The sequence below is a fragment of the Corvus kubaryi genome, unplaced genomic scaffold (assembly GCF_017639235.1).
Source record: "Corvus kubaryi isolate FWS band 111438036 unplaced genomic scaffold, C.kubaryi_AGA036_p1.0 split3-73, whole genome shotgun sequence".
Lineage (NCBI taxonomy): Eukaryota > Metazoa > Chordata > Aves > Passeriformes > Corvidae > Corvus > Corvus kubaryi.
In genome coordinates this window covers 29,826,213-29,845,690 of record NW_024582091.1, presented here as the reverse complement: position 1 = coordinate 29,845,690, position 19,478 = coordinate 29,826,213, and the positions used below count along the sequence as shown (strand labels likewise).

Here is a 19,478-nt window from a genome sequence, read left to right as displayed (position 1 = left end):
TTGTTTTGTTTTCCTGCATGCATTAGAAAGATTAAAATCCAGGCAGGGGGAAAATCAGAAGGGAAGATCTTACCAAGCAACCAGTCAGATCTCCTTTCATGACCAAGAGGGACTCTGTACATTAGTTCAAAAGCTGTTGCCTTGCAATGATTTTATTTAAAAGAAAAAATTAAATCTTAAGATGTGACTTTACTTCAATCGCTGGCATATAGCTTATGGGACTATATTTATCCTGCCTACCACAATAATTTTTATTAAAATTGATAAGGTTTAGATTCATATGTAGAAGATGCTTCTTTTATCAGTGTATTATATTTAAAGTTGTGAACCATATGAGCTGAAGAAGAAATGAATTTCCTTTCAAAATCTTCATCCTCTGCAAGTTGCAAACAATGTAAGACCACATCCAGCTTGGAAGTGCCCTAAGCTTAAAATTGAGGCTGGAAGAACAGTAGAGAAAAATATCATAATTAAATTAGAATTGTGGGTAGAACAGGGACAAAATATAATCTTTTGTCCATTCACTTCAGGCAAAAAGTTAAAGAAGTGCTGTATGTCAAGACAAAAAGCTGGTTGCAACTAGAGCTCCTTTTAAAGTTTTATTTAACCTTATTTACAAAATGGAAGATTGACAAGTATTTAAAAGAATCCTAAGTGGGTTTTTGTATTCTAAGAGTGTGCAGTATTGTATAAACAGCAACTGCAATGCTGGCTGCTTGGGAAGAGTGAAAAACTACTCTCAGTCCTGCAGTCATGATGAAATTGTTCCCAACACCTCCCAGAACAAGCACCTTTGCTGTCAGAATGCACAAAACTAGTCTAATCAAACAGGAAGGTGCATTGGGCTTTCGACATCCCCTAAATAAGCATGAAAGCAGTGGTTCACTTACAGGCTAAACCATCTTGCCCATGAGGCTCCACCATGTGCCATGGGACACGTCCAGTTTGGGGCCATTTCAGCTCTTTGGTTTTTTGTTATGCTTTGTTTGGTGGAGTTTTTTTCCTGTTTCTGTGCTGATTGTGCTGGGTGCTGGTGCGGTCCCAGGTGCCAGAAGCATCCCTAGTTCAGGGCAGTGGGGCTGGCAGTGGTGCCAGGCTCGTGAGCCTGACCCTGCAGCCCGCGGCAGTGACCTCTTGGCCAATGGCAGTACGCTGGGATACAGCACCTTGCTGGCTGGGGAGCCCCCTGAGCAAAGCAGGGTTTGCTGGTGGGGTGCTGGATGCCCCGGGTGGGATGGGCTGTCTGCATGGCCCCAAGTGCTGCTGCTGGAGAGGCCACTGAAGATGGGCTGTGCAGGGAACCAAGCGTGCCTGTCCCACGGCCCTGCTGCCAGGGAGCCATCCCCTTCCTCCATTTGTAGAGGGCTTGGGTACCCTGAAGAGCTATGAGACAGGACATTTTGCCCGTGCAGCAGCACTGCCAGTGAGAGGGCCCTGTGTGCAGCGGGGGAAGCCATCTTGTGTGGTGGCGGGAGCCTGCAGCGAGGCCATCTCATGGCTGCCATGCATAGGGCACAGCGCGGAGCAGAGTGACACAGCACTGCAGTGCCAGTGATGTCCCTCACAGCTCCAGGGGGAGAGCAGAAAGTGCCACAGCTTGGGGGGTGCGAGTTGTGTACCCTCACCACGGAAGATACAGAAATAAACGCGCAGCCAGGCTCTAGTACCGCCTAGTACTTTGTGTTTCTATAATTCTGCTGTATGATTGACTGCCCACGTTGTTCGGCACACAGTCCAGGAAAACCAAGAAAGATTGGGCATGGTGCAGGAGATTCCTTACTACAAGCTGAAGTACATATGTTATCAGGAAGCATTTAATTCCAATAACTTTTTGCCGGCCATTTGCAAACAAATGGGTACTGTGGTGGGCTGCACAGTGATGAAAAGGTCTTTGCAGCCTTGAACCAAATGGTGAGGCAGAGGGGATTCTTGTGCAGGTTTTGCCATAGAATTGCAGGAGATTTTAGGCTGGTTGCAGCTTGTCAACTACTAGGATATTTTGAGCTGAACACTGGAGTGAAAAAGAAGGGCTAAAGATAGAGAAGAATCTGGGAAATAGGGAATAGAGGAATTGGAGGGAGCTGCACATACTTGCTAATGAGTGGCTGTTTCTACAGTTGTGCAGGGCTTTTGACTTGCCATCCTCCCAGTGTTGTATAACATGTAGATTTACTGGAAAACTTTTTTTTTTATTTCTTCCCCCATTTCATCCTCGGTCATCTTTGGATTTTCATTTTTGCTTAATACTTAGAGGAAACCAAAAACTCATAAAGAAATTTAATTTCTTTAGTTTAAAGGAAGAATTTGACTCCACTTTCTGGGGCCATGAGTTATAAGAAAATTGAAATATATTTTTCTTTCCAAACTTTGCTTTGCAGCTCCAAAGTTTCTGTCTGTTTTAATAACTGATGAGGAGGAGTACCTGAATGGGTCCATTCCATAATTTTGCAATCTTTGTGTTTGCCCCAATTTTCAGTATGATCCTCCAGATCTAGTCCTTGTACCCTAATCTCTTTTGTTCGTTTAACAAAGTCCTAAACCAAGTCACAATCCAAATGTGGGAAGCTTAACAGAATCTGCTTCACAGCTCCAGGCTAACGTACCTCAACGCTAGTGGGATTGCTTGCTGGTAGCTGTAAAGTGAGTTAAGTTACGTGGTAGAGGTACATGATGGAGCATCCCTGCTGGTTTGCCCTCTGTCCATGGCTCAAATCACTGTGCTGGGCCCCTTTATTTCACTCAAGTTCACTCCTGCATTTTAAGGAAGAGACTGACTGAAGTATTTGATTCTTCAGGTTTGACAGTGACTGCTGTGAAGGAATTTGGGGAGTGGAATTTGGAAGCTGGAGCACTGGTGCTTGCAGATGGAGGCCTTTGTTGCATTGATGAGTTCAATAGTATCAAAGAACATGACAGAACCAGTATCCACGAGGCAATGGAGCAACAAACCATCAGTGTTGCAAAGGCAGGGTAAGTAGCATGTTAGCATATGTGAGAAAGCAACGTGAGATTTTTCTCTTGTACCTACAGGTTGGAGGGATGCTGATTAAATATCTGTTTTCTTCATTGTACGTAATAGTTTTGTTCTCAGCAGTATTCCTAAACTAGACAAGTCAGCATTTCAAAGGACAGTGCACTGGACCAGAGGCTGCAAGCAATCAGAATAAATAAACACCCTCTTCACTGTTGGGTTTTCAATCTACTGCTATAGGCCAGGGCACTTTCCTACAAAGACTTGGCATCCTTTTTCTTGTCCTTTGCTGCAAGTGGTCATAATAGTCATTGTGAAATGAGGAGCTTTGTGACTTTTTTGGTTGCAACTCAGAAAGTAGGGCTTCATTTTTCCAAAAGCACAAAATCACAGAATCATTAAGTTTAGAAAAGACCTCAAAGATCATCAAGTCCAGCCTGTGATTGATCACCACCTTGTCAACTAGACCATGGCACTAAGTGCTGTGTCCAGTCAGTTCTTGAACGCCTTCAGGGATGGTGACTCCACCACCTCCCTGGGCAGTCTGTTCCAATGCCTGAACACCCTTTCAGTGAAGAAATTCTTCCTGAAGTCCAACCTGAACCTCTCTTTGCACATCTTGAGGCTATGTCCTCTTGTCCTGTAAAATCCAATAATATTGCTTAGTAACCAAAGCGCATCAAGAGATTTCCAGGCTGCTGTATTTTCCAAGAGATTTCCAGGCTGCTGAATTTTATGTGTTGGGTGTGGCATAAATATAAACTCCTGCTTACTTAAAGTTCCAGCCTTTCCTTTTTCAAAGTAGTGTGTGTTCAAATCTGCTATTCCCCCCACTATCGCCACCCACCACTTGGGTCTTTGAGCTCACATTTCAATTTGTCAGTCATATGCAGCTCTTGTCCAGGCCCAAATTATTTCCTGGCTGCTATTGCTGAAACCTCTGCTACTCAAAAGGCATCACCCTTTCCATATTCCTTTGTGTCACCTTCCACTCAGCTCTTGCTCCAATCACATCTTGGCTCCTCTAACTGGTCATGTCATTCCCTTATTCTGAGCGTCTCCATCCTCTTTGTCAGACAGTGGACAAATAATCATAGAGTATTCTGAGTTGAAGGGAACCTGCAAAGATCATCAAGTCCAGCTCTGAAGTGAATGGCCTAAATGGGGATCAAACCCACAACTATGGTGTTCTTAGCACCATGCTCTTACCAACTGAGATAATCTCAGGGTTGTGTTGCTCTCACCTGGGTGATTACCAGCTTTGGCCAGCTGGGCACAAATACGGTCAATATGGTCCTGTCTCCTTAGTAAGACAGGGACATATTTCAGCTGAGTTCCTTGTTACAGTTGTTTGGGTTTGATAGACCCAAACACAGTTTGCTAACTTGCACATGTATCCTCAGTTGCTCACTTTTAAGGACTACATCGAATGAGGATTTTTTGAGTAGTAACTTAGCACACATAGGTTAAGCACGTTCTTAATTTAGGTCTTATTTTGGTGCATGGAAGATAAGTTTTTTTCCTGTTGGGTATAAGCTAGTGGAAGGTCTGTGGTCCTTCCTCTCAGTTACAGAAGAACTTTGGACATGAGGCAGCAGTTACTCAGGAGCTGACTAGAAATAGCTCAGTGACAAACCAAAGTTAGAATGCTTCTGCTGCTGCCTTACCCAAACGGAGTGCATTTGGACTAGAAGAGTAAAAATAATCTCTCCCCACATCTACAAGCACATACTAGGACACCATGGTTAAGAGAGGAAAATGGCTGTTTCAGTTTGATGTGGCTGCCACCACTGTTTACTTGGGTTCATATTCATGTTTACACACAGGAATAAAACATACATTTATGTCACATTTTATTTTACTCTCTTAAAAGGTGAATTAAGCTAAAGTGTTACTTTACAGCATTCAAAAGTGTTTCTATACCATATAAACCCACAAAGTAATATTTATTTCTGAGAAGTAGTGTTGGTTTTCACTATTTAAGGATCTAGCTATATATGGAGATTATTTGTGGCAATGTTGGTTGGTGACTTTTGGTATCCAGATCAGTGTCTGTTTAGTTGTTATTCTCTGACTGAAAAATACTGTACATATAACAAATATTAATACAATAATTGTGTACATTGTTTAGCTCTTGTGGTCTTTCAAGACAAGATGTGCTCTTTATAGCATAAAACCACAAAAGTTTTTAAATACTTGGAATCATTTTCCCTATCCAGTTTAATTCAACCATAATGTTCACCATGCCGTTCTCTAGCTTGGTGTGCAAGCTTAGCACGAGGACAACTATCCTGGCAGCAACAAACCCAAAAGGCCATTATGACCCCAATGAGTCTATCTCTGTCAACATAGCTCTTGGCAGTCCCCTGTTGAGCAGATTTGACCTGGTCTTAGTATTGTTAGATACGAAGAATGAGGAATGGGACAACATAATTTCATCCTTCATCTTGCAAAATAAAGGTAAGAATAGTCTTTTTAAATCATAAAGTGTTTTGTTGGAGGTTTTTTTTGTTGGTTAGTTTCTGGTTTTGTTGTCTGTTTGTTTGGGGGCAGGGTGTTTTGGGTTTTTTTTATTTCCCTCCATTTTTTAGTTTGTTTTTCTTGAGTCTTTCAAATTAATCAGTGTTTACATTTTTGTCATGGTGGTTTTCTGCTGTATGGTTTTTCTTCATGTAGGAGTAAGACAGAGATCACTAATTAATTAAGAGGGGGGAGCTGAGAACACTCTACTTTTACTCTGGGATCATTTACAAGAGATTTCAGGCCAGACTTCTCCATATGTGGATTGTTTCCATCTCACACCTTTACAGTGCTTGATCTGCAGATCCTAAATCCCTTGCAACTGTACTTGCTGTTAATGGGAAACTTAATTTATGCAGAACAGATCAGAGATGCACATGTTGCTGGGCTCAAAGAATGAACAATAACATTCCCCATGTGGAGCTTTGTGCTCTGGAATGAGGGAGGGCAGTGTGATTTGATTTTGACCAGCCCCTTCCCCATCCATGTCAAGGAACATGGCTTTGATCCCCTTTACAGAAGAAGTGGTTAGAGGAAACTTCTTCAGCTAGCTTCCTTCCCTTTCTAGAATATTTCCCTACAAAAAATGTTCAGAATATGGCAGGTAGGTGTTGGCTCCAACAGAATAGGTAAAACAGCTAGAGGAGGTGCATACACTCATGTAGCATTTTTCATTTTAAGGAGTTCCAAAGCACTTGGCACTGCCTGTACCATCTGGTGGGCAGTGAGGCTGACAGCAGTTCTATAGAAATTACTGGAGGCTTTACTGTGGATTTTGATATGGGAGGGATCGGATGGTGTGTAAAATTCTGCACTGGAATTTGACCAAGTCCTTGAGGACTAGTGTACAGACCAGCCAGTATGCCTCAGAAGTACAGTAATGTGTCTTTCATAGTCACCTGTCTATTTAACAGGAGTTCTTGGGAAGAAGCTTGATGTCTGTTGTTACAGAATTACTGACAAGGATGTTGTAATGCAGGCTGCCCAAGCAAATCAGAAAAGCTCTGGAGCATGGAAAGGATGAAAACCTACTTCTGCCTTATAAAAAGCATACAGCCAAAATTGTCTGATGAGAGCAACCTGATCCTTGTTCGCTACTATCAAATGCAGCGTCAGAGTGACTGCAGGAATGCTGCCCGCACCACCATCCGCCTGTTAGAGAGTCTGATACGCCTTGCAGAAGGTAAGGCCCTGGCATTTTTATTTTTAGGCTAACAATTAACCTTTATGAAATGAATAGAACAGTATAATTATAGCCAGTAAGCAGAGTAACAGCTTTTCCATGGAGGTGGGGATAGGTGATTCTTGTATTGTTTTATCCTTCTCATCTAAAGAGCCTCAGGGCTGGAGATTCTGAATGTGAGAAAGGGTGTTACATTTAAACTATCAAAACCAGTTTTAATTTTGACATTCTCATGTATATTATAAAAATTAAAACCTCTGGAAGAAGTCACATTCAAGAGAAAAATCTCAGAGATTGTGTGTCTTTATGAAAGGCAATCTCAGGATTTACTTGCTTCCATTTGAGTCAAATATTTGCTTCTACTATGAAATTAATATAACATAAAATTAGCATATTTTTTCTTAAGTATCAATAATCCTAAAGTTAACACCACATAAAAGATAACATATTTTTTTGTTTCCTGAAGTATAAGTAATCAAGACCATATTTGCCATACAACTTAAAAATTTCCATCTCTGTGTTCAAGTCATATTTCATTTATTAAAAAAAACCCAAAGGAAGCAGTATGTCTCTGTCTTAACATGGTTTTATTTTATAAAATGGCATATCAAATATTTTCAGGATGAATTTAAAAGAATGTACTGTATTTTGTTTAGCAAGCATAAATGACAGTGTAGTGCCTCCTACTTCAGATGTTTATGTTTTGTTCTCCATTTTGGGGGAAAGGCATTCTCCATTTAAGTGAAAGACATTCCTAACTTTTCGAGATACACATGTAATTTTCACATTCAGTGTTTCTTCCCTTCTTATGAGTTCATGAGATTGGGGCTTTTAGTAGGATTTTGTTCTTTCAAAGTATTACTTGGATGGTATTAACTAACCTGTCTTTCTATTGCTGAATAAGAACTGAGTGTGTTTCCATGGCCATTACGAAAAAGGTTTCATGTCGTAAATTATTTGCATTATATCTATTTACAAAAAACACTTTTATTTTGCTGACTGAAGAAAGAGAAGGAAGAAAAAATAAAGCTATTGCAGAGGAAAGCATTTTAAATAATACCGAATCTGTGACACAGACCAGATAGAGGAATACATTTTTTTCTGACCTGTGATGAAAATTGGACCTTATTTTTTACTTTATGGTGATGACATGTGCCTATGTAGATAAGGATGTTTCATATCACACTCTTTGTTGTGATATCCAGCACTTTACATTTTTTAACTGTAGAATTTTAAGTATCTTTATCCTGTCACTGTAACTGCAATTTGAAAATTACACCCTATTGTTCACTAGAAAAACTAATCCTTCCAGTTTCTGTTGAAATTAACATTGAAATCAAAATTATTATATTTATGTTTAAGTTATGCCTATGCATGAGTGTTTGAGGGCTGAAGAAATTTGAAGAAGTATCTTGTTCCTTCTTGTACAAAAAATTGTTTTTTGACTTTGGTAATGCTTGCACCCATTTATTTTTGATAGCTCATGCCCGGTTGATGTTTAGGGATACTGTGACTTTGGAAGATGCTGTAACTGTGGTATCAGTGATGGAATCTTCTATGCAGGTAAGTTTTCTTACAGACATTGCCATTGCTGCAACACCACATTTAAGGGATTCGGTTTTACATGTAGACATGTGCCAGCTCCCTTCTCTTTGGAAAGGATTTTATAGACTCATGCAAAGTAGGTAATCAGAGACCTTGACAAGTCTTTTTTAGTCCATCTTGATTGTTAAAATCCTTAAACATAGATTATGCTGAAAAATCTGGATTAGGATAAAGTCCTGCTACCTTTTTTTACGGACCAGTCGAAGTGAAGTTTTGGCCTAGTATTGGCTTTTGGTAATCTACATTTTAAAGACATTTTGAGGCAGAAATTGTTTGTATATCACTGTGTTTAATAGTCTCTGATGGGTTTTTGTTCCATGATGTTACATAGTCACTCATTAATTAGGTATGAGAGAACCAAATCATTTTTTGGAGCAAGTTCAAACAGTTGCCAAGACCTACAATTTATTTAGCCATTAAATAATTTTAAACTATGTTGGTAGTAATTGTAAAACTCAGAACATTTAGAAGACTAATTTTATTCTTAGAAACCTTAAAATTCCAAAACTTTGCTTGGACTGAAAATAATGCTTTCCAATTATCACATGTATTTATGTAATGTTTCTACTCAAAAAGGCATTGAAAAAATGTGGAAGGCTAGATTTTAGTTTACTGTAATATTATTATTAGGATGTTGAAAAAGCAGCACATTTAGAATTAGTAAAAGAAACGTAAATCTGATAGAAGGGTTTTTTTTAGTAGAAATGTGGAAAATAATATAGACACTATTACTTCAGACAGAATATTTTTAAGAGAAATAAATCTTCATGCTTTGGAGTAGGAAAAAAATTACCATAAGCAGATTATCCAAAGTCTTATGCATGGGAGTTTTTAGCACATCTGAAATGTTTGGGTTTGGTTCTGTCAGAGATGGTGTACTCTGCTGCTCAGCTGACTGGTCTGATCCAAAATGGCATTTCCTGTGTTCCTGTACAGGTCAATTTGAGTATTTTCAAATTAAGACAATTTTATGTAGCACCCATTAGTTCAATGGGCCTGAAAGACTTTTGTAGGAGTAGATATGCTCCTTTTTTTGGAGACAAAGCTCTTCAGGATAGATGCACAAAGTCACATATGGCAGGTAGACACTTGTGATCTCTCTTGTCCTTTCAGTGAGAGTTGAGAGACTAATTGCAGTTTGTGCCACTGATAATCTATTGCACAACATTGCAAATGGAATTTATCTCAAAAATACTACAGGGCCTGACCTTATTAAATAGGAAAAGATTATTTCGCTGTCTGTTGCAATTCATCTTGCACTGTTTTGAAGAGCTCAGCTTTTCAATGACAGCACTGCAATGGAGTTAAAATATGAAGCTGTTGAAACTGCAGAAGGTACCACATAAGTCTTCATTAACTGTAATTAAACCTGTAATTAACTAGATGGAAAATTGATGGGACTGTGGTTTCAAAGTAATATGGTTTTGGATATAAGAACTCTGAAATACTAATTTTTTTTTTTTTTTTGTAACAGATCAAAAAGTGAAACATATGTATGTAATAATAATGAATGTGTATGTTCCCCTGTGTGTCTCTCTACCTGATCAGCACAAGTAAATGTAAAAGATTTGTTTTAACTGTGAGTCAATGTTTCATTTTTATACAGTCCTGCCCTCAAGGGCTGCAGGTTGACCTGGCCAGGGTCAACCCACTACATTGTGTAACAAGTTTTTGTCTAATAAGAGTCAGTGAGAAATTTGCCTGAATTATGACTGCAGATTACCTGGGAGTGCTTGGTATGCTTACCATCTTTGCTCCACTCTTAGCTCCTTATGAGCAAGTAGGCAAACATGTTCATTTTTGAAGTAGTTTCACTGAAGTAGTTTCTTTTTGAAGGAAGTGATTTATTTGTTTTATTAAAAAAAGATGGAAGTAGCATGCAAAAGTTTATTTTCAGAGACAGATTCCTTCTCTAGAAAAAAAACCCCACAACATTTTGTACAGATACATCCTGTGTTTCCTGCCTAATTGTTAGTCTTTAGAATGAGGTTGTAAATGAGGAAGTGCCAGTGTCATTCTGGAAGGACTGGTTGCCACCTTTTAGCTCAGCAAACTCCATCTTTAACACTGTCTTTGCAACTCCTACAATAAGTCAGTTCTTGCCAGAATAAAATTAACGTTCACAGTTCTCCTGTGACTGGGTATTTCTTGTGAGCTCTCTTGAGAAGGAAGACTATCACATTTTCATCTCCAACCTACTTCATTGGAGTTTTTTGTTTGTTTTGCCCTCTAATTCACCTTTATATTTCTCTTTCCTACTTAGTCGTTGTGAGCATATTCCAAAGCCCCCCGGCTTGATCTTTTCTTTGCCTCATTTTCTCTTGCTAGCATTGTTTCTCTCCTTCTCTTGGTCCTGTTTCCATCCTTGTTTTATTCTCTTTCCAATCCCTCTCCTTTAACTCCTTTTTATAATTTGTCTTCCCATCCCTAGGCATTTTACACCTTTCCTTTCCACTGATTTTCCCTGTAATATTTTCTCTCTCTGTTTTAGATCCTCTGCCCTCAGTTTACAGTGGTTTTGTCATATGGTTTCCTTCCTCTACTCAAAATGATATCTCAGAATCTCAGAGGGGCAGATATCTCAGAGACGTGAGCACCAGCACAGGAATGAAACTTCACAGATATCTTAACTTCACTTAGAATTTCACATGCACATACAGTATTTAAAAGAAGCTCCTTGTGATGGCCACGAAAGGGATTGAAATGTCAGTGAGTGCAAGACATTATTGTAGCCCGTGGCTCTATATCTCAGGATATATAACCACGTAGTCCTCTTTTTTTCCACTGGGTCCTTAGGACACAGGTTGACAGTACTCAGTCCGAAAGCAACTATCTTTTGTCAGTGTTTTGCTCAATATTTTGTTTATTACCTGCTGTTCTAAAGGTAATATTCACAATTTCTTAACATATTTTTCTTTGGAATTCATCTCCAGTGGCCTTGAATATTTCAGAAATATCAATTCATCTATCTTCACGCAGTCCTTGCAAAGTGGTGGGATGGTGCTACTCCTCTGATCTGGAGCTGAATTATGTACAGTCCAGAAGGAATGGTCCATTAGAGCATACCCACAAGAGATGGTTGGGCCCCAGTTTCAGAACAGTAACACTTTGACTGTTTGAGCACATTTCCTGTTGTCTGCAATTTCCTTCTGTGCATGCACCACATCAGGATTCCACTTAGAGATTTATTTTCTTTCTTTACTTAACTGGCTCTTTCTGAATCACAAAAACTGGAACATAGCATCAGAGACAGAATCTGGTCCTCCTTATCTGCTTTTAATTGTTCTAACCAAGAGACTGAGTCCCTGCCTCATTGTCTATGAACCTTCCAGTTCCTGAAGCAAATACAGCAGAGGGGTGGGTTCTGCAGGAGCCTTTTCCATGCCAAGAGACTGGTGCTTCCATGTGAAACAGATCTATTGTGTTCCTGAAGTGATGGGTGAAAAAACCCCCAAGTGGTAACTTCAGTGGGATGCATTAAAGGTTGCATGGACAGCCTTAATTTTAGCACATTGTAGTTTTAGAGAGCTTTAATTAGCCACAGAGTGATGTTTTTCAATGTAATATTTTAACACTGCAGAATGGTGGAACCAGAAATTATCACAATTGAAAACATGTAATCCATGTGATGCCATAGGTAGCAATTTCTGGATCTAGAGACTTCATTGACTTTTGGTATTGTATCCATGGCACTTGACACACATCTGGTTCATTAGTTGTATTGAGCTTTATAGATTAGACAGGAGTGGTAAATACTAACTAATCTGTGGCAAAATAGAGGGTTTGTGGTGTGAGGTGTTTTTTTCCAAAGAGCAATTAACTACAGAGCTATTCTAGATTATTTGTTGTGGAACAAATCACTGTGCAGATGCTCTGTTCCAAATAAAGACTGCTTCATTTTTACAAGGCACAGCAAAAATTGTCCCATATTAAAATCACTTACAATTCACTGGAATTATTCACAAATAGTAAGTTACTCTTAAAGTGCTATTCAGAAATATTTCTGTCCCAAAAAATTTACCCTGTGTTGACACGCCTTAATACACAGGTCTTTTCCTTTAGGAAATTAGGCAAAGCTAATGAAAACTTCTAGCAGTCAGAACTTCTTCAGTTAAAAAAGTTCCTCACATGGGCACAATTTTTACAAGGTATTTGGAAAACATCTTTAATCCTAATTTTTGTTTTCAGTCAGGATATTCTCAAGCTTTAGGTGGACTTCCCATTCCATGTGTCAATAAAAATAAACAAGTATGAGTAGACTGCAGGCTTGATCATGTAATTGCTTTATGTTTATGAGCAATTTTGACCACATCAGCAGATCTAATAGGATTATTTGTGTGGATACAGTTAGCAAATATTTGCTACCTTAAGCTTTAAAATACCTAAGGGAGAATTTCGGATAACATAGTCGCTGTTGTTTAAATTTGGTGGTTAATAATAAAGGTAGTTTCCCATTTTTATTTTTTAAAATCTCTTTGGTGCCATAGGGGGGTGCACTTCTCGGAGGCATCAATGCCTTACACACCTCATTTCCAGACAATCCAATGGAGCAGTACCGAACACAGTGTGAAATCATATTGGAGCGGCTGGAGCTGAAAGACCTTCTGCATAAAGAGCTACGAAGACTTGACAGGTACAGATACACAAAGTAACAAACTAATTCAGATGGGAAACAGAATTTGTTTCACAATAGTATCTGGAGAGGGTCTAAAATTAGTCTGACATTGGGAAGGGACTCATTCTTTAGAGGACTTGGATAATCAGGGAGATTGTTTTAAAGTAGCATTCTGAGATCATCACAAGATCATTTCTGCCTCTGGGTTATGGAATTTACAAATATTTTAATGAGTTCCCAACTCATATCTGAATATTATGCTCAGATAAGTTTCAAAAGTGCTTCTCAGAGTCAAAATGCTACATTCTGTAGCTGAGCAAATAATTTTGTAGAACCTTTTGTTACTTGTTTGGTAAAATACAGCAGATCTGCTTCATGATTTTTTAAGCCGCCTTTTGTGTTGGGATTGTCAGGATCCTTCCCTTTCTGTTAATGGAAAATGTAAGCCTGAATCAAGGTTCTGTAATTTTGGGTGATTTTTTCTTTTTTACATGCTGGAATTGTCACTGTCGCATCTCTAGTTTCCAGCTCACTGCAGTAATCTTTGGGAAACCTATTTTTTGTTATTAATAGAAAACTTTTAATGCACTGAGCCTGAGAGAAAAACCCTAGAATTGGAAGGAAGTAAAAGTTAAACAACCCACCTTTTCTTCCAGAAATGAGATTAGGCTTTGAGGAAACTTGTACTTTCTTACTGTTAAATGAAGATAAAAAATTAATGTCGTTGAAATTAATGGAAACGGCTGGGAGAATTCACTTTTCCTTTGAATATTTTTGAGACTTATTTTGTAACTTGTAGTAATGATGTGTTAAATAACCACAGAGTCAACAGAAACAGATGAAAGTGGGCTATCTTCAACAGACGGACAAAAGCTACTTTTAAAACAGAGGTGTTCATGGGGGATCAAAGAAATGTAGGATGGGATGGGAGATCAAATACAAAGAGAGGATTAGGTCTGCGTTTGACCTTCCTGGCAGGAGCTCACATTATCTGCTCTGAAGCCCTTCTAATGATGAGGATTTTCTGTTGCCATTCTGTAGTCTGTGCCATGATTGCTCCACCCAATGCTCATAAAGGTTTTCCTAATATTCTACCGAATGCCCTATGCTGCAAATTAAGCTGATTTCTTCTTCCCTCTCTTAAGCATCTTAGGGAGTACTAAATGAATGTCCTCTTTAAAACAATCCATTCTGTATTAGAAGACTGGTTCCATGCGTTTCCCCTAAACTATATTTCAGTAAAACAATCATGTATCATATATCTCATCCCTTCTTGATGAGTCATGTAATTTCTGCCACCTTCCATTAAAAAAATAAGGATAAACATGTTAGTAAACAATTACAGTAATTATTCTAAAACATACATGTCTGTATAGTGCTCTCTCTCTCACAGAGCAGAGAAACTGTTTATTATGCATAAGAATCATTTCTTCTAGACGAATGCAGTCACTTTTGGGATGGAAGGTGGCTGCTTTTCACTCATGGTTTGTATCACTGTTTAGTGAAAACCAGAATGCTGTTTGCCTTGGAAAATATCTATTTAGGTATAATAGACAGAACATCAGCTATTCTGAGATTGGAGGGAACCCTCACTCAAGCACCTCTGTTGTTTTAGAGGGCCCTGAGAATATAGATAGGCACAGACAGTGATAATTAAGTTTTATAAGTGATTTGAGATGCTTCTGTTCTATCACGTTTTTGACATGTTAAGTACATAGTGATTATGAGAGAAACTCAACAACCACTATTCCAAGTAATACCTAGGTTTTCCATTCCAATAACTCATTTGAGACTTCACCTGGCTCAGGATAAGATTTAAGTAGGTTCTGTTCTAGAAGATAGACTTACAGAATATATAAAATCTGTAGGGGACTCTAGCAATGGTTGTAAGTAGTGCAAAGCTTGTGTTTAGTTTGTTTTTTTTCCTGTTTGGTTTCCCAAGGAAATGCAGTTTAGGTGGTTTCTTTCTCTCTGTCCGTCTGCCTATCTTCTACTGGGGACACTAAATCCTGCCACTCACTGTTTAAGGTGCTGAAAGGTGACAGACTGCAACACCAGCTTTCAGAGCTGTATATGAAACTTAATAACATACTTTTGTGACCTACATTTTTTGTAGCTTTCCATCAGTCATGCATATTATGTATCAGTAATACAATGAAGAAAGAAAAAGGAAGAAAATTCATTTACTATTGTTTAATTTTTTTTTCATTGTATAGATTGAAAAAGGAAAACTCATGCCAGCAGCAGCCTGAAGAAACAAATTTCAGTACTACCACGAGGTGCTTGAATGATGATGCATTTGGGCAGTCAAAGCAAAGATCTCAGTCAGAACCTTCAAATCAAGAAGAGGATAACTCTGGGCCACGGACACCTTTGCTTGAAGGCAGCTGTGAAGGGAATATTCATCCAGAACCCTTGTGCAACCCAGCACAGGGTAATAACAAAAACACAAACAGCCTGGCATGGTTTGACAGCCTGGAAGAGAGCAGCATTGATGCTGAAGAAAATTCTCAGAAGTCGTTTCCAGTGCCCAAGATATCTCCAAATAACTTGGCTTCAAAAACCTCAAGCTCTGAAGAAAGATCTGCTTCAATACCAAGGAAGCAAAATGGAGTAAGAGAGTCACTAGCAGCTGTGGATCTGCATGCTCCTCTGAAACAAAAGGACACAGTTTCCAAGTTAAGCAGGAAAAGGAATGAAGAACACAACTGTTCTTCTTCAGAAGATAGTATTGCAGACCCAGCACCAAGTGCTAGTGTGCAGGATTCAGTTATTAGACAAGATGCTTCTAGAAGCTGGCGGAGGCTGCACATGGAGAAGTCACATGGATTCTTTACAAGCACACAGGACCCCGAGGCAAAGGCCCTTCCTTCAGTATTACCTGCCTCTGGCCAGCCAGATCTTTCAAGTGATGCAGATTCTATGCTAGGACAAGAGAACAGCATATCAGTAGCAGCAAAAGGTGCAACAATTTCCATGAGAAAAAGAAGTAAAGATCAAGTCGTGAAGGAAACAAAGGTAGTAAGTTCCCATGAGCAAGACAGTGAAAGTCCCCCAGTTGCTAAACTAGCTAAATTTTCTTTCAGACCAAGGACAAAGCTTGGTCATTCTTCAGAGAAGACAAATGAAGAATTTTCTCTTTTTCAGAGTGAAACTACTTTTAAGCCAGGAGAGCAGCTCCAGGGAGAGCAGCTTCCAGAAGAATGCTGCCCACCTGAGAAAAGTAAGATGACATTGACTCGCTTAGGAAAATGTCGTTTGGAAAAAGGATCAGTTAATAATAAAGGGAAAGAAGAGCAGCAGAGTTGGGCCTTAGGGAAGGAGGTCAGAGAAAGTGCAACAATACGCTCTGATACCAGTTTTGATGCTGCGTCACCTCCACCCACTGACAAGAAAAGGGAGGGAGAGGAGAAACTTGGTGGTCCAAGCACAGGGAAGGTGCGCTCCAGCACATTAGCCAAGCTGTCGACGTTCTCCTTTGTGTCACGTCCTGAGGCAAAATCAGAAACCTCACCTGCCGTTAAGAATGACACCAACAAGGAAAGCCACAGCCCATCGCTGAAGGTGCACGTGAGCAATCCTGGCAAAAGAAAGAGTTTTGCATTGGGAAATTCTAGTAAAGCCAGCGTGGCCACAAAGACATCTCTCTTCTCCATAGCAGAGCTGGATGATGCAACATTAGATTTTGATTGGGATGAAGAGGTTAGGAAAAATCCAAGGACGTAACATGTATATCCTCCCAATTATTTAACATGCAGTTCTTCTGAATCTTCACCCTTCTATCCGTTGTATCCATGGTTTTCAAAGTGTTTCATAGAATCATCCTGGACCTGTGAATGTACTTTCTTTAAGGGCTATATGCTTTACATAAACAGGGACTGCGTGTGCTGCAGGCCCGATTTGGCTTTTAGTTTCCTAAACGCTTCCCAAGGCTGTTCATGTCAGTTCACTGGTTTGGTTGAACTGATGAAACCTAAAGACTTGTATAGCTATGTTTGTGTGCCCAGAGTGAGTGATCTTGCAGAGGAGCAGGCTTAATTGACTTTATACTTTATTTCATGTAATGGTTAGAGCTACACATGATTCAGATTGTCTTTCCAAGTGACTGTGCCACTTTAGAAAAATGATGGTGCTCAAGCTATGTCATTATGTTTTGTTCATCTCTATGTGCTGTTTGTCTCCTCATAGTTACTAATATTGTGATCTATCATCATGCTATGGTGTTTCTGTATTATCAGTATCATGACAATTTTGCTTCATCTCTGATTACTGTGCTCCTTGTCACACAGCTGATGTTGAAAACATGGATTGAGAGCTTTTTGTATCTGTTTTTTAGTTTCGTTTTTAAATACACTGGTTCAGGTATCTGTATCTGTATTCTAGATCATTTTATCAAAACCCAACTCTTTAATAAACACGCAGTTCTCCACTGCAGACACAACGAATTTCAGGTGATTGAATGGGAGTCATCAGTAACCAGGGTAACTTTAATGCAGGCATTAAGCCCTGGCAGATAAACTACACTTCAAGCCTAGCAGCACGGTGAAGAGCTTCCCTAGTGTAGCTTGGTTCTGAGTCAGATAATGTTTACTTGGATATTTTAATTATGGTTAGAGTTTTACTGCATCTGATATGCAGTTTGTCTGCTGTAGCATGCTGCATCCTGTGTCACTCATTTGTCTAATGGGAAGTTAATCTACTAATGCATTATATGTTTACAGAGGTAAGCCTTAATTTTCTTCTAGTGACTTGCCTGGTATGTTTCTTCTGTGTTTGAATTCTCCACAGAATATTCTTGTTATTACCTGCAAGGTAAACAGGGAATAAAGTGTTGCCTACAGCACAGTAAATCCCTTGGGAGATTTGCTAGCAGAAAGATCTAATTCTCTCTTGATGTGCTTGGAAGTAGCTCCCTTGAAACTAAGTGAGTTAAAGTACTGCAGATTTTCAGAGAATTGAAGGAGTGTGAGGCCCAAGTACTTCAGAGTGGTACAGTGAAATCATGAGAGCACTAAGGGTAGTGTTGGCTTACTGTTAAGAGTTTGTCAAAATGACAGAAACACTGCTGTCCAGACCGATTGTGTGGTAGTTCATGGAAACATGACATCAACCAAAACAAGTGGAATTTATCCACCTCCTTCCCAAAGCACAGAGCCACCCTATCATATTCCTTCTCACACCTATGCCAGGGTGAGGGTGACATGCACCCATGACCTACTGGCCGTGAAAATCAGACATGTCCCACAGGATGCTGCGTCTGCACTGAAAGAAGGGTCAAGAATTCTGGAGCTATGAACATTTGTGATGGTCTTCCTACTTCAATTTTTTGCATCAGCTGCTTCCATGGTGGTCTCATTTACAGTCAGAAATTCTCTTTGCTTGCTCTTTGGTTTCGTGGGTGTTACTGGCTGGCCAGTGCAAAGCCAGAACACAGCTACTGTCTTTACTAGCCAAGCTTCCAACCCTCAAAACTGTGTGTTTGGGCACGTTAGGAAAAGTTTGATAATGCCATGGAGACTTTCCAGACTTTCTGGAAAGAGTATGGTTGGGTTGCTATCTGCCACTTAGATATGTTTCAGGCAGCTAAGTCCAAACATAGGCTGTAGAATTTAGGTGGAGTGAATTTGTCATTTTTGATAGTGTCTCACTGGTGATTAATTTTTGAGAGATAATATGCTAAATAGTATATCAGTAAAAAAGAAGGTTTTCAGATGCCCCCGATTAGAAGTAGTCAGTGTATTACTTTATGAAATGGAACAGTGATTCTTTACTGAGCAGAGGTTTTTGAGATTTTAGGGGTCTGCTTCTCCCTTTTGTGTAACATGAGAAATGGAACAAAAGCCCAAAAGAATCAAAGAAGGAGGCTGAAAAATCCAAAATCACTCTGCCTAGAAGACCACTTGGACCTTGTTTCCCAGTTACAAGCAAAGAAAAGGAGGCACAGGGACATCAGGGACATTCCCCTGAGCTAGGAGAAAGGGCCATCTTTTCTATACTATCGGAAGAAAAGTACTATTGCCTTTTGAAACTGTCTGCAAACAGGTCCTACTCACCCACGTGTGTGGGGTAAGTAACCAAAGAATAAATTTGGAAAAGCAGATACTGCTGAGGTTGTTCTTTACCAGACCAGTTGAAATACTACCATTGTGGTACTGCTTCTGATTCATAGCATGAATTCAGAGCATTCAGGATAAATGAGGAGCTCACAGTAATAAGGAAATGATACCTGCTGCTGATTTACTCTCTCCCTCACTGTTGCCATTGCTACAGTACCCATTTATCAGTGCTTTGGCAGGGAACATTGTGAACTTCTTTCCTTTCCCTTTATAAACCAACTTCCCCCACAAATAATCACAAGTTTTAATGTTTTTTGAGTGCTACAATAGCCCAGTGATTGGAGAATTTAAAGCACTATGGCAGTGACAGTCTGCTGGCCTAACCTACAGATGATTTTTCGAGTATTTTGTGCAGTCAAAGGGCAGATGAGTCACTTCCTGTCAGCCTGTCTTCCTGACCACACACTGAGCCATTATGTCTGTGTTTTAACACTTGCCTTTCTGAATCTATGGACTATAAAACCAATT

The 19,478-nt window shown here is 39.5% G+C and overlaps 1 protein-coding gene across 1 annotated transcript in view; it reads left to right on the top strand.

Annotated features, from left to right (window-relative positions):
* MCM9 (minichromosome maintenance 9 homologous recombination repair factor) overlaps nt 1-17,339 on the top strand; it is a 49,095-nt gene extending 31,756 nt beyond the window's left edge. Inside the window, exons 8-13 of the mRNA XM_042016703.1 lie at nt 2,796-2,970; nt 5,229-5,431; nt 6,471-6,674; nt 8,155-8,237; nt 12,767-12,912; nt 15,111-17,339. Coding sequence (XP_041872637.1) covers nt 2,796-2,970; nt 5,229-5,431; nt 6,471-6,674; nt 8,155-8,237; nt 12,767-12,912; nt 15,111-16,620 — 2,321 coding nt within the window. The 3' untranslated portion in view covers nt 16,621-17,339. The remainder of the gene's footprint in view (nt 1-2,795; nt 2,971-5,228; nt 5,432-6,470; nt 6,675-8,154; nt 8,238-12,766; nt 12,913-15,110) is intronic.
* Nucleotides 17,340-19,478: the final 2,139 nt, after the last annotated feature.